Source organism: Macadamia integrifolia, chromosome 9, assembly GCF_013358625.1.
Source record: "Macadamia integrifolia cultivar HAES 741 chromosome 9, SCU_Mint_v3, whole genome shotgun sequence".
NCBI lineage: Eukaryota > Viridiplantae > Streptophyta > Magnoliopsida > Proteales > Proteaceae > Macadamia > Macadamia integrifolia.
Window position 1 is genome coordinate 26,098,831 of NC_056565.1, and position 26,429 is coordinate 26,125,259.

At 39.8% G+C, this 26,429-nt stretch overlaps 1 protein-coding gene across 1 annotated transcript in view; it reads left to right on the plus strand.

Annotated features, from left to right (window-relative positions):
- Positions 1-22,423: 22,423 nt before the first annotated feature.
- Positions 22,424-26,429, plus strand: part of LOC122089108 (3beta-hydroxysteroid-dehydrogenase/decarboxylase) — an 81,849-nt gene continuing 77,843 nt past the window's right edge. Inside the window, exons 1-4 of the mRNA XM_042658575.1 lie at positions 22,424-22,855; positions 23,205-23,294; positions 23,393-23,526; positions 23,638-23,808. Coding sequence (XP_042514509.1) covers positions 22,606-22,855; positions 23,205-23,294; positions 23,393-23,526; positions 23,638-23,808 — 645 coding nt within the window. The 5' untranslated portion in view covers positions 22,424-22,605. The remainder of the gene's footprint in view (positions 22,856-23,204; positions 23,295-23,392; positions 23,527-23,637; positions 23,809-26,429) is intronic.

Here is a 26,429-nt window from a genome sequence, read left to right on the forward strand (position 1 = left end):
AAGCACCAATTGTGCTCCTTAGCTTCTGGTATCCACTAGTCGCTCACACCATACTCTGACCCAAAGGATACTGGGTCACACGCTATCGACACCATAGTACCTACATCATCATCTAAAAAGGGGTGTATACGTGGGGTGAGCTTTCCAACTCGCTCAGTGAGCGGCTTTAAGCACATTCAAGCATAGTATTCGCATAAGTAAATATGGTGCATGATTACAGAAATTAAACACATCGTCCATGATGCTCGTGATGCAATTCATTTATTTTACTATCCACCGATCAATACAACTAAGTCTGGTAAATGCTACTACGACGCATTAGGTTGTATCCCTCGTCTCCAAACCGCCAACGACTACGCAAGGATACAAACCCTAGCCTTGAATAGAAGCCCACCGGTCCTCGTATGCAACCATGGGTCACCCAGAAAACCCCTGATAAAGCAAGCCTAGTGTTTCCAGTGGCATGCTTTCGGTGGCAGTACAGCAACTGTCCACATAAATTAGGGTTTTATGACTCAGGCCCGATCGTCGGGATTTGTTCCATGGAGTTTGTAAGGGATGTTCCTAGCATCATTCTAAGCTAATAAAATCCCAATTCCACTAAGTTTTTTGGGAGATACATCAATCAAATAATCAAACCCTAGTTGGTCATTTGGCCAATCTCGTTATCGGAGCTCACCGGACTCGGTTTGGGCTCGGCAATGGCACCGGAGAGGTGGAACACGCATTCCCTGAGCTCAGCTTGGCTTATGCACTAATATTTCATCCAAACCTAGCTTAACCTAGGTCAAATGAAGAGAGAGAGTAGTAAAAGAGATTGTACTTACCTCCGGTAGAGATTCCGACAACTAGGCAGCAGCCGACACCAAAGTAAGCCCTTCCCCCTCTTCTTCCTCTTCTTCTTCTTCTTCTCCCTTCCTCTCCTCTCTTACATTTTGGAAAATGAGAAATGAGGGAATGAATTTCTCATTTCCCACTTATAAGTCAAATTGGCCTTTGGGCCTGTTTGGCTGAACCCTATTCGGTTCAATCGAGTTAATTAAATTTCCAGAGCACGAGGACCTGACTACTTAGGTCTGTAAATTGCTCATGTCATGAGGAAGGTGTGGAGGATGATTTGGAACCATCCAGGGCTATCTACGATGCGAGTGGCGGGACCCACGGGCATCAGAACCCTGACGAAATCCTGTTTGGTCACCGAAAACAGTCACAGATTCAAGCCTAGGCTGTTTCCGGAGGCTTATTTTCGGTGGTCAAGATAGCAGACTATTTTGACAACTTTTTGTCCACTAGCTGGCCTTGTACGGGTAGTTGCCCTTGGTCATGCTCATGGTCTTCCAGTAATTTTTGCTACGTGTCGAGATTCATATGTGAGGGGTTGGGTCACTTACCATACGGAATCGGAAGGTATGAATTTCCTCCCAGTTGGACTGGCACGTAATGCATGAACATGTGGGGTCATCCCTTTCCCTTTGGCAATGGATGGCCATGAGCCAAAATCTGGTTGTACTTCCGATCTTCAGTCCGAAACCTATCACAACAATTCAAATAGACCGGGTCAGGGCATGGGTGTAACATTATTGTTATTGGCTCTATTACTGCATTGTTAATATGTTAGTTTTAGTTTTCAAATATATAGACATAGATTGGTCTGGTCTACGTATGGTTTATTAGGGGTGTCAGTAGGTCTATTAATTTTGCCAGGCTTGAGCACAACCCTGTCGAGCTTAACCCAACCCAACCCGATCTTTATTGATCTTGATTGGGCCATGTTGGGCTAATTGACCATAGCAGCCCTTTTATATTGTCATTTGGATGTGTGTGTGTGTCAGAGAGAGAGAGAGAGACCATTAATCCACTCATTCTCATATTTTGAAAAATGTAAAGATACACTTGAGTGGTGTGATTATAAAAGGTGTAGTGAATGGAGACATTTTAAAAAGTATACATGTTGTATGTTAATGCAATCAATATATATATATAGTTTTTGTTTTATAGTAATATAATATTGCATTATAGACTTAGGGACAGGTTGGGTTGGATTTGGCTTAGCCCAATGCCCAATGCAAGCCCTACGGACACATAGCTCAGGTTTTGTGAAGCCCATACTGATAAGGATTTGGTTTGCGCCGATTGTTCATATCGATTGAACCGGATCAGGCCATAAATTGACATCCCTAATGTGGATGAAGCATTAAGAACAAATTCTATAAGATTAGTAAAAGGAAACCTCTGTTACTAAACTAATTTTATGTCATTCCTCATTTAGTTAAGTTCCATTATCGTTTTTCATTTTTATATTTAATTCCATGTGAGTCCACAAATCAATTTCTCATCACTTAGGGGTGTCAATGGGACAATTCTATCCAGTTTTAGTGTGATATTAGGCCAAATAGAAACCAACTTACTCACCAAAATTTATTTTTAATGTGTCAGGAAACCCGACAAGTTTATTAAATGGGTGTTTACGGTGCAGGCTACTAGCCGGTCGGCTGCCTGACCAACTTGACTCATTTAAGAAGCCCGCTTGAACCGAGCCATTTAGCCCAACCAACCAGACCCCGTTAAAACTGCCTAAATACCTATTTTACCACTACTAATACAAAATAATAGTAAAAACTTTGTAATAAAAACTCTATGATAGATGATGTTGAAAACGGTATTACATCCAACTGTGTAATAAAATAAAATAGGGTCTTTTGAGATGTTTTAATAGGGAGTGAATAAAGGGCAGACAATTCTTATGGAGAACAATCACTTTGGTACTTGTCATAATCTCTCTCTTTTTTTTTTTTTTGGTTGTTAACTGTGGAGAGCTTTCAGGTGACCTTTACTATGTTCAAATAAAAGATTTCTGGACATTTAATCCACTTGAAACAAGAGCCCATTTAGAGCCCATTTAAGGTAACCTAATTAAAGCCCGACACCGACTGGCCCGATTACAAACCGTACCATGCCCCTCAAACCTAGGCCCGTTTAAGTAAACTGGCATTCACAGTGCAAGGGTTCACACTGCCAGGCCTGGTTAGGCCCGACCGAGACCAGCCTGCCCCGACCAATTGACACCCCTATACCTACTCATCTGTTGTGGCAATATCAATTACCTCAAACAGATCTACGAGAAGTGGTGAACTGTTTTCCCCCGGAAGAATTATCCACTAGTGTCATAGATCTACTAGCAGATTTGTGGCAAAGGCAGTTGGCGTAAGATCTTTTAGAAGAAAGTGTTCCAAGCACCTAAGTGAAGACAGTTAACGATCTTGTTCTTTGGTTTAATGTACTTCTATGTAGTTGTTTTTGTTTGTTTGTTGTAAACCTAAGCTTAGGAGTTGAAATAAACTTAGCCTTTTCTATCTATACATGTGAAGTGGGAATATATAAAAAAAAAAAATAGAATCATGCATAACCTGAACAAAGGAAACAACATTAATATAACATAACAAAACACTAACATCCATTGCATCCATGCATGATATGTGTAAGCATTTGTTCAAATTCTAAATTTTAAAAAAAAAAATCCTCTACTATGATCTTGATTATGTCCTAGTGCTTCATTCAACTAAATGTTCGGAGAAAGTCCTCATAGCATCATCATCACCAAAAGCAATATTATCCAGATCCACTCCCGCTTCATCAGTAGCCAAAGGGCACAAGCTGCATCGGTGGTTATTCCAAAATGTGCCAATTTCTCTTCCAGAAGGGTTACTTCCCTTCGAAGATTAGTAATCTCAGTTTGTTGAGTTTCCATAGTTTTTCCTTGTATTAATGGTAATTTCAGCACAAGACCAAGAAAAGAGAAAGACTATCACAAGGAGATTACCTGATCTTGGCGTACCACAGATAAATCAGTATATGAATCACTGAGACTACCGACAGTCCTACGGATTGATTTGTAGTGCTCCGAATCAAGCCATTAAAAAATAATAATAATAAAAGAGAGAGAAAGAAAGATCAAAAATTATAATAATAATAATAATTAAAAAAAAAGGGGAAAAAGTGGCATACATAATCAAACGCAGGCAAAAGACCCAAAACAAGATCAGGAGTCTTTGGGGCCTATAAAGGAACCAGATAAGGAAAGCGAGCATCTATGACACAGTTTCTAGGAAAAGCAAAGATGAGTGTCTCGGGCTCCGTATGACGATGGCCTGAACAATCAGAAGGCGTACTCGAAGAGGCATGTGGAGGCAATTCATCAGGAGGGACACCAGGAGTGGAAGCTTCGCTACTAGGAGCCGCGAAGTGACTAGGATACTGTTGAAAATTAGTAACATCAGGATCACATGCACACACATATATATTAATGATAATTAAAATAAAAAAAAAGAAGAAGAAGAAATTCATTCCTACCATAGGGCCTCGAGAAGTAAGCAGAACACATACGGTTTCTCTCATAAGATATTCTCAATAAGGAACTGATGCATTAAGAAGTTGTATGGCTTGTCGTCCAGCCTTTGCTTCTTCAAACAATGCACTTGAAAGGAGCCCTGGGCTATGCATCAACACTGGTAGAGCAGTAGGGGCCTCTTGCTTGCCAAACCATTGTCCCGACACCCTCTTTCCAAGATACTAGACCCTACCTCTAGGTCCTTCAATGAGGACCCTGCACAGGGTTAAGCTGATTGCCTCTCTTAACCATCTCTCCTCAAGATATCTCACATTCTCATATGGATTCCAATTTACCTGTAAGATGGAAGTTTGTTAAAAAAAATAATAATAATAATAATAAAAAGAAAAAAAGAAAAGAGATTCATACCCGAGGCAAGTTGTTTAACTCGTTGAGAAGACTGGGAATGGCCTCCAATTCAGGATTACCCTATGCATTTTTTCCATACCACCGACAAGCATATGGGAAGGAATCTTGTTTATCTTTTAGCACTTGAGGGCATCGGAAATACAAGTGATCATAAGCCCAAACCTGATCAAAGGAGAAAAGACATAAGAGAAGATAGTATATAAGAGAGAAAAGGCTCAAGGAAAAACACTCAACATACCTGAAGTACAAAGGTAGAACCTTGAGATTTTGATTTCCACTAGCCAAAGAATCCAACATAGAGATGAAATGAGCATAGCCAAGTTCGCGCTAATTATATTCTTTGGCTCTCTCAAAATCTTCAAAGAAGTATGCATAGCAGAGATCAATCCTTTCTACGTTGTCACTTACGAAGGTGTGGCTAAGAAGATATACCAGAAAAGACCTGGCCAGTTGATCTTGGAGTTCAGGAGTGGAGTTGTCACTCACTTCGACTTCATCCCATCTGTTCCTCAATTGTGATGGAAGCATCAGCCGTTCTGTAACTTTAAAGCCCAAAAGGGAACTGATCTTTTTGGTTTCAAAAGAATAATTGTCCATAGAAACAGAGATTCCCCCAAATTTATCGCCTATAAGAGTATGGTAGTCGAATGGGGGTGACTGTTATTTCACTCTGTGAGGAAGATGGAAGGTGTGAGTGCTTGGCCACCATCTCTCAACCAAAGCACGAGTCAAGGAGAAGTCTAGACCACGTGCATCCAAAAGAGCAATAAAGCCAAAACTAGCTAGTTTGATTCTCTCCTTAACACTGGGACGAAGCGTTGTGTACCATTCGTACACTTGGTGTGGTGACCCATATCTTTTATAAGATGGTTCTGGCTGGTAAAATCATATGCATAATGGTAACCGGAATTCAGAGATCACAAGAAAGGGCAAGATGGTAAGTTCACATGCATACACATAATGCTCGATCATGGTACATAAAATAAAAAAGATAAAAAAAAAATAAAGTATTTCCATCATCGCTTGTCCAATCAGTTTGCATAATAAGTTCAGAACATAAGAAAAAAGGCTAAATGATGATATCATATTCAGCATAATCACAAAGCAAAATGTGTGAAAAGAGCCCAGTGTCATATCAAGCGATATTCTACACATACATAAGGAATGTGTCCAAATTAACTCTTGCAGAAGATACATATTTGGCCTAAAATATGATAGGCTAGTTGCACATGGGAAGGTTAAGCGAAGTAATGAACTTACCTTCATCCAATTTGCCTAAGCACTATTGCATATGTGGCGACCAATATCCTTCAAAATGGTACTAGGATACCATAAGGCTTTTACTTCTGGATAGTTTGGATCACCCAAGGGGTGAGCATATTTCCCGAATCGAACATGCTTCTTTCCACTTGAGGACATAAGGGGCCTTATTTGCAATTTTCGAAGGTTGGAGGGGTCTATTTGAAAATTTTGAAAGTTAAAGCGGTATATATGAAATTTCTAAAGTTGGTTGGTCTATTTTAAATTTTCAAAAGTTAAAGGGGTCTATTTGAAATTTACAAAAGTTGGAGGGGTCTAGTCAAATTTTTAAAATTTTGAGGGGCTTATTTGAAATTTTCAAAAGATAAAAGGGGCTAATTGAAAATTCCAACAGTTAAAGAGATTCATTGGTAATTATCAAGAGATGAAGGGATGAGGTTGAAATTTCAAAAAAAAGAAAAGGATTTGTTTGTAATATTAAAAATTGAAACTTAGAGAGACAGAGCTTCGCATCAAAATGGGGGGGTGAGTTCTAGGCACAGTGGCCCTATTTATAGGCAAGAGTCGGCACCTTACACGGATTTGGTTCGAATTACCAAATCCGTGTAAGGTTACACATGTAACCTTGTATGGGTTTGGTGAATAAATCGGTGGAATAAAAAATAAATAAAATAAAAAAAGAAGAAAAGAAAAAAAAGTAAAAAGAATTACATGTATATATATACCTCTCTCTCTTTCCATATATATATATATATATATATGTGTGTGTGTGTGTGTGTGTGTGTGTGTGTGTGTGTATTACATATATAAAAATTAATAAAATGTAGTCTTCTTACCCAAAGGGTATGGGATAGATAAGGAAAAATGGTCATTTCCACAACAACGCCAGAAGGTGCCAATTCTAGTGCCGAATTACATAATAAGAATGTTATTTCTGAAAGTGCCAGAAAGTGTCGATTCCAGTGCCAAAATGCCATTATAAGAATGACATTTCCGCAATAGCGGCAGAAAATGTCGATTCCAGTGCCAAAATGCTATAACAAGAATGACATTTCCGCAATAGTACCAAAAAGTGCCGATTCCATTTTCGAGATGCCATTACAAAAATGACATTTCCCCAACAGTGCCATAAGTATAACTCCAGTGCAGAAGTGCCGCAGAGCGTCATTTCCACAAAACAGCGCCAGAAAGTGCCACTTTCAATACTGAGACAAGAGCCTCGTTTCCATAACAACATTGGAAAGTACTAATCTCCGTGTCAATATATCAATTTGATTAGAAGTATTGAAAAATGTTTCAAGGACATCATTTTGACATGAGTTTGATCAGATGAGCTGAGGTATGTTATAAGAATGATATCCTTGCAATTTCTTCAGTGAGTTGTCTCTCAGGTATGTATTTTCTTCCTCATTAGGATATAATTGTACTTTGTAATAATTTCATCATACTTGCCCTTTCGCCCAAGTCTAGAACATTTCATGTATGATCCAGTTCTAGTGGTATGGTATACCGATACTAGTCAATTGGATATACCCTTATATTAATTTCTTGTTTTCATCGAATTTTACCACCATGGTTTAATCGCTTGCCTTTTGCATTGCACCTCCGCTATTCCTAAGTAGGATATCGGCAGTACATGCTCTAGGGTGGCAAAATTTTGTTGTTCTTTTCTTTTCCGTTCGGCTATTGTACAATCTCGGCCAAAGAGGGGATTCTGTAGACACTAAATTTTGTCCCCCCGGCAATGATGTATTCTCTCTTTTGGAAAGAATCTAGACTATCTCACCTATCCCAACCTAAAGCCACTATGAAAGAACATGCGGAGTACAATTGAGCATAGGACCGGTTAAGAGTTTAGACTGATATTTTTAATGATGCATGGAGGGTGACAAAAAGTGGTTATTAATACCTTTCGCTAGAATATGATAATCGAGCCTAGCATGTGCTCGATTCCCGTATAATTGGAAAGTATTTGGAAATAAGGTCACATTGATATCTTGTACGAAAAAAACGGATACCCAGATGTGCCGTATTTCCTACCAAAACTTTGAACCAGTTAAACCAGAATAAACTTGAACCAAACCATAATACACCTGAACCAGACTAAACCTGAATCAAATTAGACCAATCCAGACCAAACCAGACCAGCCCGAAGCAAACCAAACCTACCTGCTTCCCCTTAGTTGATAAGATTCAACTGGAGCCACCTAAACCTATGGCCGCCCAGTCTACCAACTAGCCGCCCAAGCTATTCCCTTCTAAGGAGCCTTGAATTGGCTTCCACGGAGTTGATAAGCTTTATCATCCCCGTGTAAGATATCCCACGGATCTCATATATGCTTACACGGAGATGATAAAGCTTACCATCTCTATGTAAGCTCTTACATGGAGATGGTAAGCCTTACCATCTCTTTGTAAGCTTTCTTCACAGAAATATGGTTTCTACTATAAATAGGTTAATCCAGGTCATTGAGAAAAGGACTGAAGAAAATCTTGAGAGAGAAATCTCTGTTCCAGAGACCCTACAAGAGAGAGAGAGAGAGAGAGAGAGAGAGAGAGTGATAAAAAAAAAAGAATGCAAGGGTCTGGGGGATTTCAAAGCCAATCGTCTAAAACTCACTGCAGTTGACGCCTTAATACAGAAGCCTTGTCCTAGTTTCGGCAGCCCTCGTCATCCATTTCAGGTTAGTACGTAACCTCTACTTAAATTTTTTGGTTGACTTTGATAATTTTTATGGCACGGAAGCTCTGCCCGTATTCTCCCAGCTGATTCCTGTTCTAGGAATATAGCGCGGAAGCCCTGCCCGTATTCCCACAATCGATTCTTGTTCTAGGAATATCGCGTGGAAGCCATGCCCATATTCCCACAGCTGATTCTTGTTTTAGGAATATAGCGCAGAAGCCCTGCCTATATTCCCGCAGCTGATTCTTGTTTTAGGAATATAGCGTGGGAGCGCTGCCCAAATTCCCAAAACCAAAAACCATGTCTCCACCATAGCATGGAAGTCCTATTGGATTTCTTGCCCAAATGTCGGAAGTTTTAATTTCTTCAAGAAAGTGGGAAGAAAGTCAAATCTTTGCCCCTGAGTCACGGAAGATTACCATAAATTTCATTATTGCTTTCAGTTGTTTCATAAATATTAGATCGTAATTTCATTTGCATGCACGATACATACCCCATCTCTGTATGCATTAGTTTATGTGTTCACCGCATAAAATAATGACTTCTTTTTAGCATTTCATGTGTTAATATATGCGCTTCTATATGAAATGATAGTCTATTTCATTATTTTATGTGTTATCGTATGTGTTCCTCACAAGAAATGACAATCATAATCATCATTTCATGAGGCATCGTACATATATATATATATATATATGTGTGTGTGTGTGTGTGTGTGTGTGTGTGTATTACATATATAAAAATGAATAAAATGTATTCTTCTTACCCAAAGGTATGGGATAGATAAGGAAAAATGGTCGTTTCCACAACAATGCCAGAAGGTGCCAATTCTAGTGCCGAATTACATAATAAGAATGTTATTTCTGAAAGTCCCAGAAAGTGTCGATTCCAGTGCCAAAATGCCATTATAAGAATGAAATTTCCATAATAGCAGCAGAAAATGTCGATTCTAGTGCCAAAATGCTATAACAAGAATGACATTTCCGCAATAGCACCAAAAAGTGCCGATTCCATTTTCGAGATGCCATTACAAGAATGACATTTCTCCAACAATGCCATAAGTGTAACTCCAGTGCAGAAGTGCCGCAGAGCGTCATTTCCACTAACAGGTCCAGAAAGTGCCACTTTCAATACTGGGACAAGATTCTCGTTTCCATAACAACATTGGAAAGTATTAATCTCCATGTCAATATATCAATTTGATCAGAAGTATCGAAAAATGTTTCAAGGACATCATTTTGACATGAGTTTGATCAGATGAGCTGAGGTATGTTATAAGAATGATATCTTTGCAATTTCTCCAGTGAGTTGTCTCTCAGGTACGTATTTTCTTCCTCATTAGGATATAATTGTACTTTGTAATAATTTCATCATACTTGCACTTTTGGCCAAGTCCAGAACATTTCATGTATGATCCAGTTCTAGTGGTGTGGTATACCGATACTAGTCAATTGGATATACCCTCATATTAATTTCTTGTTTTCATCGAATTTTATCGCCATGGTTTAATCGCTTTCCTTTTGCATTGCACCTCCACTATTCCTGAGCAGGATATCGGCAGTACATGCTCTAGGGTGACAAAATTTTGTTGTTCTTTTCTTTGCCCTTCGGCTATTGTACAGTCTCGGCCAAAAAGGGGATTCTGTAGACACTAAATTTTGTCCGCCCCCCCCCCGGCAATGATGTATTCTCTCTTTCGGAAAAAATCTAGACTATCTCACCTATCCCAACCTAAAGCCGCTATGAAAGAACATGCAAAGTACAGTTGAGCGTAAGACTGGTTAAGAGTTTAGGCCAATATTTTTAATGATGCAGGGAGGGTGACAGAAAGTGGTTATTAATACCTTTTGCTAGAATATGATAATCGAGCCTAGCATGTGCTCGATTCCGGTATAATTGGAAAGTATTCAAAAATAAGGTCACATTGATATCTTGTACAGGAAAAACGGATACCCAGATGTATCGTATTTCCTACCAAAACTTTGAACCAATTAAACCAAAATAAACCTGAACCAGTCCAAACCAGAATAAACATGAACCAGACCAAACCAGAATCAAATTAGACTAATCCGGACCAAACCAAACCAAACCTACCTGCTTCCCCTCAATTGATAAGATTCAACTGGAACTGCCTAAACCTATGGCCGCCCAGTCTACCAACTAGCCGCCCAAGCTATTCCCTCCTAAGGAGCCTTAATTGGCTTCCACGGAGATGATAAGCTTTATCATCACCGTGTAAGATATCCCACATATCTCATGTATGCTTACACGGAGATGATAAAGCTTACCATCTCTATGTAAGCTCTTACATGGAGATGGTAAGCCTTACCATCTCCTTGTAAGCTTTCTTCACAGAAATATGGTTTCTACTATAAATAGGTTAATCCAGGTCATTGAGAAAAGGACTGAAGAAAATCCTGAGAGAGAAATCTCTATTCCAGAGACCCTAAAAGAGAGAGAGAGAGAGAGAGAGAGAGAGAGAGAGAGAGATAGAGAGAGAGAGTGATAAAAAAAAAAGAATGCAAGGATCTGGGGGATTTCAAAGTCAATCGTCTAAAATTCACTGAAGTTGACGCCTTAATACAGAAGCCTTGTCCTAGTTTCGGAAGCCCTCGTCATCCATTTCAGGTTGGTACGTAACCTCTACTTAAAGTTTTTGGTTGACTTTGATCATTTTTATGGCACGGAAGCCCTGCCCGTATTCTCTCAGCTGATTCCTGTTCTAGGAATATAGCGCGGAAGCCCTGCCCGTATTCCCACAGTCGATTCTTGTTCTAGGAATATAGCGTGGAAGCCATACCCATATTCCCACAGCTGATTCTTGTTTTAGGAATATAGCGCAGAAGCCCTGCCTGTATTCCCGCAGCTGATTCTTGTTTTATGAATATAGCGTGGAAGCGCTGCCCAAATTCCCAAAACCAAAAACCATGTCTCCACCATAGCATGGAAGTCCTATTGGATTTCTTACCCAAATGTCAGAAGTTTTAATTTCTCCAAGAAAGTGGGAAGAAAGTCAAATCTTTGCCCCTGAGTCACGGAAGATTACCATAAATTTCATTATTACTTTCAGTTGTTTCATATAAATATTAGATAGTAATTTCATTTGCATGCACGATACATACCCCATCTCCGTATGCATTAGTTTATGTGTTCACCGCATAAAATAACGACTTCTTTTTAGCATTTCATGTGTTAATATATGCGCTTCTTTATGAAATGATAGTCTATTTCATTATTTTATGTGTTATCATATATGTTCCTCACATGAAATAACAATCATAATCATCATTTCATGAGGCATCGCACATATATATAGATAAGTTAGTTGCAATTTCTATCATTTTATGTAGATTTTATCATTTTACGTGATTTTAATATCGATGTATATTTCATGTGATACTTTAATAGTTTCTTGCAATTATTTCATGCAAGAAACTATGAATATATATATATGTTATATTATTTCATGTGATAAAGCTTCCATACTAGCTTAGACTGTTAAAATTCTCGGAGGAGAATATTCGAAATCCAAGCATTTGGTAGAAATACCAAAAATTTCGGGGCGAGGTGGGTGCCTAACATCTTCCCACACATAACTTGGCATAGACCCCTATCTCTGGAACAGACCAAAATATAAGTCAAATTCGGGGTTTCCATCCTTTCATAGGAATTTAAACCCCTCCTTGAGCTCAATCCCTCAATCCGAATTGGGCTCCACCATAGGTTCTAGGTCCTGAATCCTAGATGCCGACTCCAAAAAATATGCTTTCTCCATCCCCCATAGTCGCCAGACATGGTTGGAGACATCACCCTACAAGGCAGATAGGTGAGAGGAAATAAGCAGGAAAAAGAAGAAAGGATATATTCCACTGAAAATCCCTAAGAAGGGATGAAGGAGAAAAGGGGGTAGGGTTAACCCCTCACTCTCTCTCTCCCAATCCTGACCAAAAAGAAAAAATCCGTTTTCCCTTACAACTTCTTTTGCACAAACTAGGGTCCTCCTTCAAGCACATGCACCTTGTCTTCCTCCAAATTATAATGGGAAATGAACACACCACTCTCCAGTAGCTTACAATCTACATGGCTTGAAATTCTCCATTGTTTCAATAAAGCTTCTTTTGTGTAGTGAAAGGGACGTCTCCCGCTCATGAAATGCCCAACCAGAGCATTACTCCATCTATCGATTTCTCCATTAATCATACTAAGCGGTCAGTTTGTAACTTTAACCCCCTAGAACAATAAAGGTTGAATGTATTTGAGATTTAGGCCTTCACTTCTTGAATCTAAAGATCTCTTTCTAAACAGATTTGCCCAAGGGAAGTCATCTGTACCACCATTAGCAACAATCTTTCTATTCCTATCAACAACATCAACACTTCTTACCTCTTTTTGAAAAATAGCCGAATCATTCTTTGAAGAAACATCCGCAGCATCCACTAATGGAACTGATTCTCCAGCAAGTCTTTCCTTCGGCAAATTCATAACACCATCATCGGGCAAGAGGTTTTCTAGAGGATGAGTTCCTGTGTGACAAAGAGTCTGGATCAGGTACTTGTACGAGAATCATTCTCATATGGTATTTGATCCACACTTGGACTCCACTTAATATCTCTCCTCTCTTAATTAGCTTTTATTTTCAGTGGAGTCCAAGTGTGAATCAAATACCGTACGAGAATCATTCTCGTATGAGGATTGGGTCAACACACTATGACAAATCGGTTTGTAATGATCTACTGCCATCATGACAACTGGTATCAGGTAAAATTGAAAGGGAAAAGGTACAACACTTAAATCTTACCTAGCAATATCGACAATTATTAATAAAAAAAAAAAAGTTCCGCAATCCTATTTTCCCACACGTACAGCGACCATTTTGCCTAGTTATTATCTGCTTTTTTATAATAGAAAGTTTTTTTTTTAAACATATTGTGGGAGCTCTACCAAATTTTCTGTAAGGAAAACGTCTATTTTCAAAATAGCATGGGAGTGTTTCTGATTTTCGTGTAGGGTAAAACCCCATTTTCAAAATAGCGCATGAGTGTTGCCCGATTTTATGTAAAGAAAAAGTTCATTTTCAAAATAGCGCAGGAGCATTGCCGATTTTTGCATAAGGTGAAACCCTATTTTCAAAATAGCACGGGAGAGCTGTCCGATTTTATATAAGATAAAATCCCATTTTTAAAATAGTGCGGAAGCATTACTCTTTTTTAATAAGTAAAAAACCCACTTTCCTAATAATGTGGAAGCGATGCCCAAATGAAAAACCCAATCCAACATAGCACGAAAGTGCTGTCCAAAATTCCTGAGATCTTAAGGTAGACCCATCAGACTAGAAGCCCTACCAGAAAAAGGTACTTCTTTTAAGAAAGAGGGAAGAAAATCAATTTTCGACCCTGAGTTGGGGACATTTGTTGGGATTATTGCACGTCATATGTAAATAGGTCAAAATTACCCTTGATTCCATGCAAACGTGCTATTATTTTATGTAATTTCATAATTCCATGTTATCATTTTATGTGATTCAAGTAAGCATGATATTATTTCGTATGCTTTTATGTAAGTTTTTTTATCATTTCATATGACAATTGATAGGTTTCTCTATCATTTTATCTGACCTTTAATGATAATAACTTTCACCATTTCATGCAATCATACCATATAATTTGATTTAATTTCATATGCAAAAGATAGGTTAAATCATTGTTTAAGCTTTTTAAATGCTCATTTTCACTATGATGATAACTTAGCAACTATTTTATACACGTTGGTTACGATAATAAAAATTCTTGGGGAAAAAAGTTTGAAATGCAAGCATTTGATAGAAAGACCATAATTTCTTGGCGAGGTGGGTACCTAACACCTTCCCACACTTGTAACCTAACATGTAACTGCATCTCTGGAATAGACCAAAATATGAAGTCAAATTTTGGGGTTCCATCCTTTCACAGGAATCTAACCCCCAACTCAAGATTAATCCCTCAATTAGAATTGGGCTCACCAACAGGATTCTAGGCCCTAAATCCTAGGTGGCAACTCCAAACAACATGTTTTCCCATCCCCTTTCATGTCACTTAGAATATAAAGGACATTAGAGAATCCCCAATAAATCTCGGGAGGAGTAAGAGTATGGAAGGATAAAGAAAAAACCTGTTATCCTTAGGGGTGTCAAACCCAAGACCGACCCGACTAAACCGATCGGAATAGACCATTTATAGACCAGCTTAGCCCGACCCATTTATTAAACATGTCGGGCTTGAGCTCCGCCCGTTTACAAACAGTCGATCTCCATTCTACTACTAGGCCCGTCGGGCGCCCGCCCGAGACCGATTGAATAAGACACGATCGAGACCGGCCTATTATGCACCAACCTGGCCCGACCCTTTAATGAGTGTTCCTTGGTTTTGCCGTTTTGTAAAGAAATAATATATTAATATTCCAGCATTATTATATTCATACTACATATTTATATTAAATAAATATGTCCTCTTCTCTTGCTTCTAACATATTTGGATTAATTAATGGTGCATGCGTTGGGATTAATTAATGGTGAATGTTTTTTCTTAATGTTATATTAAAATGAAATGGTTGGTCCGCATACTCTTGACTTCTTGTCATATTTTTGGGCTTGCATGATCAGAATTAAGTGGGCTGGAATATAAGAACACATTTTAAAGAGGCCCGTTTAAAAACAGGTTAAAGCCCATTTAACATTAAACATGTCCGCAACCCAGTTAAGGCCCGACTAAAGCCCGATTAAGGCTTGGTTTTAGTAGCCTTATTATAACCTGAGGCCGACCAACTGAATAAAAAGAGTACCAAGCCCTCACTAATTAAACCCGATTAGGCCTGACCGGTTGACACCCCTAGTAATTCTAAAATAGGAGAGAGGGATCAAAACCTCGAGGGTGAGATGAGATATCCTCATCATCTCTTCAGAAGGGTGAGAGGAATTAAGAAACCCCACAAAGGTTTCCTTATCTTTGTCCTCACAAAGAGCAACAAATTACATACTGGAGGAGGATGGAGTATTATACAAAAAGTCTATCTCTAGACCCCTACTCACATGCCTCGGTCCGACTAATGTCGAGTATGCTCTAGCTAGGTATATGAAGGGATATGCGGGAGTCACATGGGCAGCTGTTACACAAAGTCCTTCGAAAAGGATTCTACTAGCCAAAGATGTAGGAAGATGCAATTGAGGATGTTAATTTGAAACTGAAACTGTTTAGCGAAGTCGATCTGAGTTGTTTACACCAAAACCGCAAAATCGTTTAGTAAATGGTTCGGTTCTAGTTTCAAGTTTAAGACCGGTTAGCTAAACGGGTCGGTTTGGTTCTAACCGTTTAACCCATCGGTTTCAAACCGAATTGACACCGTGAAAATCGAACCATTTACATCATCAAAACCAACCCGTTTAATTTGTATAGGGGGTTAACTGATGTGTTTTCACCGCCTCATGCTCTTTAACTTTAGAACACTAACGATAAGTTGTGTTCATTAGCAATTTTGTTTGTATTTCACTTTCTCCACGTAATATTTTCTTTTGCTTAGTTGTTTGGTTACAAAACAGAATGGGTTTAATTTAGTGAAGAATTAAGGACCATTGAGGTTGTCCAGCAGTCTATTCAGTAATTTAATCCTATTATATAGGTATGTAGTTTAATCCTTGCTTGTTCAATGCCTCATTTTATTTGATACAAGATTAAAGCATTTATCACCAAAAGCAGATTTCAATATGCATGCAAATAAACTAGCAAACCAATTGCTAACCGTTTAGAGATTGTATGAACAAAACCGCTATCAAAACCGTGAAACCGACACCATTTAAAAATTATGAAACCGAAATTGTTTACTGAATGATTCTGGTTTCAGAAAGTGCAACCGTTTAGTAAATGGTTCGATTTTAGTTTCAGCCAAATAAATGTGAACCAAACCAAACCGTACCGTATACACTGAAACCAAACCGATTAACACCCTTGGATGCAATGTGCTCTGTCTAAACATGCTAGAAGTGTCAGATCCATGCCCTAGTCTCGCATCAGCCCACGACCGAGCTATTTTCCATACTCAACCTAATCCCCTTCACCATGTGGGGCATGGACATCCTTAAACAGTCCGTACCAGCAAAGGCGATGCCAAGTTCCTTATCTTTGCCATTGAATACTTCAGCAAGTTGATCAAAGCTCGCCCATTGGCCAAGATAATAGAAAAGAACATGGAGAAGTTTGTTAGAGACGGTGTGATCTATAGGTTAGGTGTCCCCAAAATCCTGCTGACAAATAACGAGCGACAGTTCAACAACCCTCCATTCAAAAGTTTATGTAGTATGTACCATATCGGGTTTCGCAACACATTGGTCACATATCCTAAGTCAAATGGTCAAGTTGATATAACAAATGAACCATTTTTTATGGGCTTAAGAAACGACTCGATCAAGAGAAGACCAAGTGGGTTGATGAGCTCCTCAGTGTCCTTTAGGCACACCGAATCATGCTTCGAACCCCAAATGGAGAGACACCATTCCGTTTGGTATGTGAGACCAAAGCTTTTACACCAATAAAGGTCCTTGCAGGGTCACGCTAATCTCGAACCTTCAACGAGGAGAGAAACGAAGAAGGGTTATGAGCTAACCTAGAGTTCCTACATGAGGTATTGATGAGGAACGAGGCATACAAGAAAAGAGAAGCAAAGTTCTAGAACGCAAAGGTGAAGAAGAGGGTCTTTCCAGCCAGGAGACCTGGACCTCGGAAAAGCTAAGGCTCCTAACTTGTGGAACCTCAACAAGCTAAGTGCCAACTGAGAAGGACCATACATATCTCCAAAATGGCATCCCCAGGAACCCACCACTTGAAGACTCTGGGGGAGAAGCCATACTAAGAGTATGGAATTCAAAGGATCTCAGGAAGTATTACCGTTAGACGCATGCGGGTCGGTCGACAAACTACTCTATTTTTCAGTTTATAGTTCAAACTACTTTTAGTTTCTTCAGTTTTTAGTTTAGTTTTTAGTTCCTACAAAACTTCAATTGTTATTTATTCAAGTCATTCCAATTATTTCAATACAAATAAAGTTTTATAGCACAAATTGAAGTACCAAAGAAAAGACCGACCACCACAGGTTGGCAACTCCAAAGACCAACCCCGAGGTTGGCAATAAAAAATCCCTTATAATCTAAGGTAAAATGATCGACCATCATAGGTTGGAAACTCCAAAGACCAATCCTGAGTTTGGCAATCAAAAATACCTTACGATCTGGGGTAAAAAGACCGACCACCACTGGTCAGCAACTCTAAAGACCAAATGGTAATAGAAACAAGACTTTACGCTCTAAGGCAAAAAGAAACAACCACCATGGGTCGGAAAACAACAAAGACCAACCCCAAGATTGGCACTCAAGGTAGACCAACCCATATAGGTCGGCAACCAACAAAGACTAGCAGCCAAGGTTAGCAATTAAAACGACTGACTGCTGACGATCAACCCACTTTACTTTGCATTGGGTAACTGAAAGGTTTCGGATCTATAAGTCCGATAATGAGAGAATGACCTACTTACAGCTAAGGTTAGTGGGTCAGCATGCAACACAAAAATTGAGACAAGTTTGGAAAATTTCTTTATTCATAAGGGCCAAAAGACAATTTACAGCAAATAGCCGAACGATTGAGACAAAGAGAAATTTTTTTTTTACAAGGGCTCACAACTCTCTGATTGAATCCTCAGCATCCTCCTCATCACCGTCGAACCGAGCAGCTAGAAGGTGTTACTCCTCCTGAGCCTCGAGTAGCCTCTGATCCTCTTTCTTCTTCTCCTCCTCAAACGTGAGAGTGTTAGCCGGCCAAAACGAAGAGAAGTCAAAGGCAGGCTACTCCTTAAGGACGAAGTCGCAACAGTGCCGCACACCCCAAGATGTAGGCATTTTCATAGAACGAAGATACATAGTCTTCAAAGTTTTTAGAGCCCTTGTACTCCACCACTGTTTGCTCAAACGCCATAGCATGTTGCTCCCGTGCTGACTTCATATTAGCCTCACTGGGTCGCTCAACACTCAACAACCTCTTTGGCCTCTTGCTCCAATTAGAGAAGGGCATCCTTCTCCGCAATATGAGCTTAAACGAAGGCTAGTTCCTCTATGATTTTGCTGACACTTCCCAGGGGAGACTTCTCCCGATTTAACTAGCGAGCCTAGACAATCTTGTGGGTATCAACAACAAAGGTGACCTGGGCCTATAGGATGACGACTTGTTCCTGAGCCTCTGAGCTAGAGACCACAGCCTCATCGCGCTCACTCGTGACTATGGTGAGCGCTCTACTATTACCTCTAGTTTCTTGTCTTGGTTGGCGATCAAGATACCAAGCACCTCCACCCAATTAGAGGCCTCCATAGCAAAGGTCACGACATGTAAAAGAAAAAAGAGATTAGTGACAAAAGTATTAAACAACGTCTACACTACGAGAAGCACATTTTACTTACCAGAGCAAAAGTGATCCTCCCTCTCTTGATGATGTCTTCCAGCCTCTCCGCCCTCAGGATCCATTCCCCCTAGGGGTATTGAATGTCACAAAGCTAGGTGTTGTCATCTTATTCTTAAATACCAAGCAATATACTAAGGACATGTTTCTCGTGCTATCACCATCGGTGATGACAACCACATCTTAGCCTCCCTCATACCGATTGGTTGTGCATTCCACCGGGTCAGGAAGTTGTTCGACACCCTCAAATGCGTGTCTTATTGGGGAGAAAATATGCTAACCCCACGCCAGCGCATTCCTCAAAATTCACTAGACCCTTGAAGGCAAACCTCTCGGTGGCTCTGCTCCCTAAGCTGGAACATTGTCAGCTAGCAAGTTTGCATCGTTAGTGAAGGTTTGGGTGGCATCTGTCGTAGCCACCTCAACGATAAGATGGTCGATGACGGCCCTTCTCCTTTTCTTCTGGCACCTCTCAAGAGGTAGCTGGGTAGATTCAGCATACTCCCTTTGCACTTCCTCTCGACTTTTGTTCTATGCTTGATGGAGAGTGAAGGCTGCTTGGAGGGATTGTCCATTGATTGGGACTGCAAGAGAGCCAAGGTTAGAAAACATTTTAAGAAAATAATTAATAATAAAAGTATTCAATAGGTTGCTCACCAATGCTTAAACCTTGTCAAGTGAGGAACTTGTCATCGCCTAAGTTGGCAGTGTCAATATGACGATCCATCGTTGGTGCTTGCATCTTGGCAAGCGCCCTCTTGTCTTGGTCCATGAGCTTGGGTTGAACATTCACCCTATCTATATTGGGCTCATACCAGGTGTTGTCAACCAACAAGCCCTCTATGCTAGACACGAAGATGAACAAATATGATTGATGAGCACTGGTTCAGGGCATACTAGTCCCCAAAGACAGTTCAAGGTGCTAAGATGAAAACAATAGAGGACAATATTAAAGGAAGTCGGTTGATCAAGACTGGCTGCGAAGGCGTAGAATCCTAGCATGTTCAACCAAAAGTTGGGAACGAGCTATGGGGAGTGAGGTAGAAATGAGAAAGATTTCACTTAGAAGTGGAGGGACCTAGAATCTGCGTCCCCCACAAAGAACTCCATATAGACACACGCCTCATCACCGACTGAGTCACAAGCTTTCTTGGTTAGAGCAAGGGCTCGGAGGACAATAGACTCAGGGATGTGGTACTTCTCCCTAATTCCAATGTGTCATGATTGGTAAAGGCTAAACCAATCCCTTGGGTGGCCCCAGGGATGGTTAGACTTGGCCCCGCCGTAGTAGGTAACTGCATGGCATGAACAAAAGCTGGGAGACCTCCAATGGAGGGCTTCACTAGAGGGATAAGTCTCTCAAATTAGATAGCCCTATTGGCAGATGTGATAGCCTCTATCTCCACCATCCGACTAACACCAAAGAAAGCCTTTAAAATGGCAGAAGAGAACATAATAGAGAGGTGAAGGGAAGAGAGCCTTAATGGTGGTGAAAATGGGACCAAGAGTGTGCAACACGGGCCCTGGGATAACCACAAACCGAAATAAGCAAAGAGAACCATCAGCAGGAGGGTCACAAAAACACTAGCAGAGGAAAGGAATTAGTTACAGAAGCTTCAGGAAAGACAAAGTCGATAGGGAAGAAGAAGGGCTATATAAACCCATCGAGAAGTGGGGGTCATTTAATGCTAGCCCACTACTGACACCTCTGATGGAAAGGTGATCAAGCAGATTTGAAAGTTTGACTTTTCATATCTCAACTGACGGCGAAGTTGATGACAAGGAGTCTCCCCATTCGCCATCTATCAATAACACTCCTTTCGATAAACTAAAAGCTGCTGCCACCTAGGCACTTGCCCAAAAATCTATAAAGATTCAAAACCCAAAACGTATGGATGGTAGTTGTTCTCCCTCCATTATGGCACCATTCACCTGCTTAGTAGAAGAGCAACTATCGCTCGAATGAAGCCTCAATGGCACAACGAACTACTACCACTACACTAGCGCTCAACAATTTGCCTCGACTACTCATAACCCTCGACAAGCTGCTGGTTGCTCAAACAGTCACTACAAGGGCTAGGAGATGGTTGCGCAAATGGTCATTACAAGGGCTAGGCCCGCATTGGGTGCTTGGCCAGTTAGTTCAGGACTTGTATGAGATGGTCTACTACTCCCACAAACCCTTGTAGCTCTACATGAGTGGGGGGCATTCTGTTATGCTGAAAATATACTTGCCAATTCCAGCATGACATGTGGAATCAACGACTAAGTAAGGTAGGCTAGGATTGAACTGCTGGACAAACTTTAGAGATCAAGGAAATGAACCAGGACCAACTCAAGGACTAGCCACCGTCAAATCTGCATCCATAGGTTCGCAGCCGAGCGATCGAGCTACCAACGCTGGGGATTCCTAGATAAGGAAGGAAATTCATCACAAGTAAATATGCTCCCAATCAAATGTGTAACCTCCAAGGTAAAGAACATCATCTAAAAGGACTCCTAATCGTCCCCAAATAGGAAGGGGAATCCCCCATCGATCGGGATACTACACACACTCCAAATATGACTCAAACTCTTACTATATTTGGACTCCTACCATTTCAAATTCCTACTAACACTGGGATGGTTACCAAGTTGGGACTCTCCATAACCATCTCACTTCAACTATAAAATACCCTGGTAAACCCCCTTTCAGAGGGATTGATTATTTTTCCTTTCCTGAAATTACTGTTTGCAGAGAGAACTGACTTAGGCATCAAATAGTCCCCTGCCAAAGCAACCCAACACTCACTCTCTTGTATTTGTTCTCCTACATAGGAAGTACACGAAGCCTAGGACAATTTCTTTGCCGCAATAATGTTATTATCAAAACTTGTCGTGTCTTGCATATATTTTGAGTACATGGAATAGACAATATTTATTCTCGTTTGAAGGAAAAAAAAAAAAAAATCAGTGGATGTAAAATCCCATTTAATAATATTACTTGCCAACCATTTTTTGGGTAAGAATTTTACATGCCAACCACCCCAATTTCCCCACACATTTTTTTTTTTTGGTTAGACTCCAATATGCCCACTCATGAATAATAAATAATAACATAGCTACCAAAAAAGAATCATTACAATAATAGCTTATGACTAGTTAAGAAACTCGACTCTCCCGCCCCGGATTGAGCTCCTCTATGATATAACATAGTGTCCAGTACACATCTAATGGGCAAAAATACCTTGGCATAAAGCCAAGGTGGTCACACCCAACTCAAGGTGTTGCTAGACATTGGATGCGCGTTGGACATCGTCTTGTGCCACGGAGGAGCCAAATCCGCCCCTCCTCCCCGCCCAACCCCTAAAAGAATAGTTAGGAAAACCAAACGTCTTATCAGTTTCGGCGCCAAATGTACCTATAAATACATATTTCTTCTGTGTCTTCCTGTCTCATGGCGATGCTTGAGGGTTCTATCGACGAAAACCCTGGTACCTGCGCGGTTCTGGGCGGGAGAAGCTTCATTGGTAGATCGCTAGTCTTAAAGCTCTTACAATCGAAGAAGTGGATCGTGCGGATCGCTGATTCTGCTCCATCTTTGAATCTTGATCTTGACAAGAGTTCGGCTCTATCCGAAGCGATTTTAACAGGTCACGCTTCGTATTTCCAAGTCGATGTTCGAGAGAAGTCTCAGATTACCAGAGGTGAATCTTCATCAATGTTCTATTAAGACTAGTCAACAGTTTTTAACTTTTCGTTTTCGTGTTATGTACTTTGGTTTGAATATTGTATTTTGAAATTCATTTCATCGTGACTAGTGATTAGTAAACTTCGTTTCTGTGTAATTAACGATCTCGTGTTTCCGTTTTGACTTTTGAGTTCATGTACTAATCCTCTCTGTTTTGCACATGTATCTGATGTTTATATTTCCCATTTTATGGTTTTAATTCCGAAAAGACAATTGAGATTTAGCTTTAGCGTGAAATTGGAATTTGTGCGTTCTGTTATGATTTTCTTTTGGTTGCTTGTATGGATTTTGTTCTTCATCTGCAGCCATTGAAGGTTCATGTGTGGTATTTCACATGGGTGCAACTGATTCATCTATCACTGATTTCTATCATCAGTATATAATCACCGTTCAAGGTATATATTCATTTATATTGCAAGGATAATCTTGTTTAGAAACGATTTGTTGGTACCCTTGTAAAATAATCAAATATTTCTGATATCTACTCATTCAGGTACCAAAAATGTAATCAATGCTTGCCAAGAATGTAGAGTTAAGAGGCTTATTTATAACAGTTCAGCCGATGTTATGTTTGATGGTATTCATGATATATGTGACGGGGATGAGTCTATGCCATTGCCTTGGAGAGTAAGTCTATATCTTAGATTGCTTATTGTTCACGCATTTAGGTTTCATTTGAATTTCCTTGAATCGTGGTATACCTTTTATAATTTGTGTGCTCTTTGTGTCATGGTACAGTTTAAGGACACATTAAGTGAGTTAAAGGCTCAAGCAGAGGGGTTGGTTTTGTTTGCAAACAATATTGATGGTCTTTTAACATGTGCATTACGGCCTAGCAATGTTTTTGGACCCGGAGACACACATCTAGTATCTTTATTCGTGAAAGGAGCAAAATTTGGCTGGGCTAAGGTTTGGAATTGTGTTCTTGTATTTACAATGTGTATTTTGTTTTTGTACAAGAATAACTCTTTTCTATCGGAGTTCATGTTCTTGTGTAATAAAACAGATTGCAAGTTTAGATGCTTCATTGTTGGCTTCTTGTGCATCATTGAAGTGAAATTCAATGCTGCATCTTGGTGAGCCCCTGTCATCTATGAGGACTCTGTGGTGCCAATTTGTTACGCGTGCGGGAGGGAGGGAGAGAAAATAAGGAAAGATAAAAGAAAATTAGGATAGGAGAGAAAATAGGTGGCTTTACAGACGAAGCCTCATGTTTGGCTTGGATAAAGAAGCCTACCTTAACTCATAGAGTTTGGCTTGGTTCAAAAGTCCCCATTCATATTACGATAATGAAATTCATAGAAATTTCAAGTAGTTAAGACAACTTAACATGTTTAAATAACTACTCCACTACCTCTTTAGAGATCCTAAAAGTTTTCAACTACTTCCCTACCACTTACATTGATCACCCAACACTTTCCATGATAATTAAATAACTCCCTACTCACTAAATAAGTCTTGTGCACCACTATCGCCACATTAGCCACTTGGGATAAGTCATGCGGTTGAGAGGCACACACATAACATCCCACCCCCTTGAAATTGCCCTTGACCTCAGGGGAGATGAGATAAATAAAAATAATAAAATAATCCCACATGGAACCCAGATGAATATCTACGAATAAACTGAATTGTAGAATCAATGTGAACTTCCACCCTGAAAATCTGTCCTACCACATCCACGCACTAGTAAGGCATCACTAGTGAAAGCCAGCATGTCTACTGGATTAATCAACTTCAATATAACATTGTCGAGCTTGAAGCGGAGATCATCAAATTTTGTGGCGAATGACTGTTGTGGTTCGCTATTAAAATCTTTGTAATGTTCCCGAATCGTACATCATGTATTGGGAGTGTAGCTATGGACTTCTCATTTTCTTCTCGCTCGGTTTGGGTTGAACGTGAACTAATCTTCTCGAACAACTTGTTGATCCTCTCCATGATCCGTTGTTGCTTAATGATGATCTGCTGCTGCCTAATGATGAGAAAGCCCACAATATTTTCTAGTTACTCCACTTGTCGATCCATGCCCGACCTTTATACCACTTGTTATGTATGTGGAAGGGAGGGAGAAAAAAAAAAGAAAAAAAAAGAAGAAAATTAGGATAGGATAGAAAATAGGGGTGAGGAGAGAAAATAGAGAAAATGGGTGGCTTTATAGACAAAACCTAACTTCTGGCTTGGATAAGGAAGCCTACCTTGACTCATAAAGTTTGGGTTGGTTCAAAAGTCTCCATTCATATAACGATAATGAAATTTATAGAAATTACAATTAGTTAGGACAACTTAACACGTTTAAATAACTACCCCACAACCTCCACAAAGTCCCTAAAAGATCCACTACTTCCCTACCACTTACATGGATAACCCAACACTTTCCAAGATAACTAAATAATTCCTACTCACTAAATATGTCTTGTGTACCACTATCGCCACATCAGCCACTTTGGATAAGTCGTGCGGTTGAGAGGTATGCACAAAACAAAATTCAACATGCACATGCACACACACACACACACTATGTTCACACACTCGCAAACACTAGCTACTGTTGAGGATGCCTTCCCCAAGGCTCCTACTTGAGGTTGACACTGGCTTATATCTACAGCTAATGTAGAGATAGGTCGATGACGACATATCCTACAGTAAGGATCAGGGAATTGACAAAGAATATGATTGACAAGTGGTTCCAGCAACACAATAACAGAAAATAGAAACTTAAGAGATCAATGAAGGGAGGAGAATGGGGAAAAAGATAGGGATAGGGAAAGATAGATGGTTCGGGCCTCTCACTCTCACCTAGGCATCTGACCTCAAGGCCTCTCACCTCCCATAGGACTCAAACCTACACTGCCACTCACAAGTCACAACCACATAATTGTAAACAAGTCATTCACAAGTCACTCTCACACAGACATCTTGATGCAGATTAATAACCAAAATAGACTTGTTTTATTCGGAATAAGCCTAGGGTTGGGTTGTATATGTGTTGGGCCTTTAGTCTATGTGGTTTGGAGTGTATTGACCATTTTTATGGGTCTAAACTAGGGGTTCTAAGGTTGCATACGGGATTCACTGATTTGTTTCTTTTTTAGATGGGGTTATTTAGTTTCTAATTTCAGTACCTAATTAGTTATAATTCCAGCTCTTTTATTTCCTAGTTTACTTTTCCAGATTTATTAACTAGATGTTAGTAATCTTTATGTCAGTTTTATAGTAATTTTTGAGTTTCTATTTTATTGTAACCCCCCATCATTATAAATAAAGGAAAGGGGTCTCACTTTGAGCCCACGATTTTAAGAACAAAAAAACTCTACTGCTGCCACTGCAATGTCTCTGCTGAGATTTGTCTTGTGTTTAATCAAAGCTGAAGGAATTGGTGTTTGATCCAATTAACTCTTTGCGGTGTGAAGCCCAAGAGGTTCCTTTCAAGTGTTTTATTCTTCTATTTTCAAGCTTTATTATCAAGGTTCTACTGCTTCTACACATTACAGGTATTTGTCCTCACTTTTCTGCCCAGAAATTCTGCA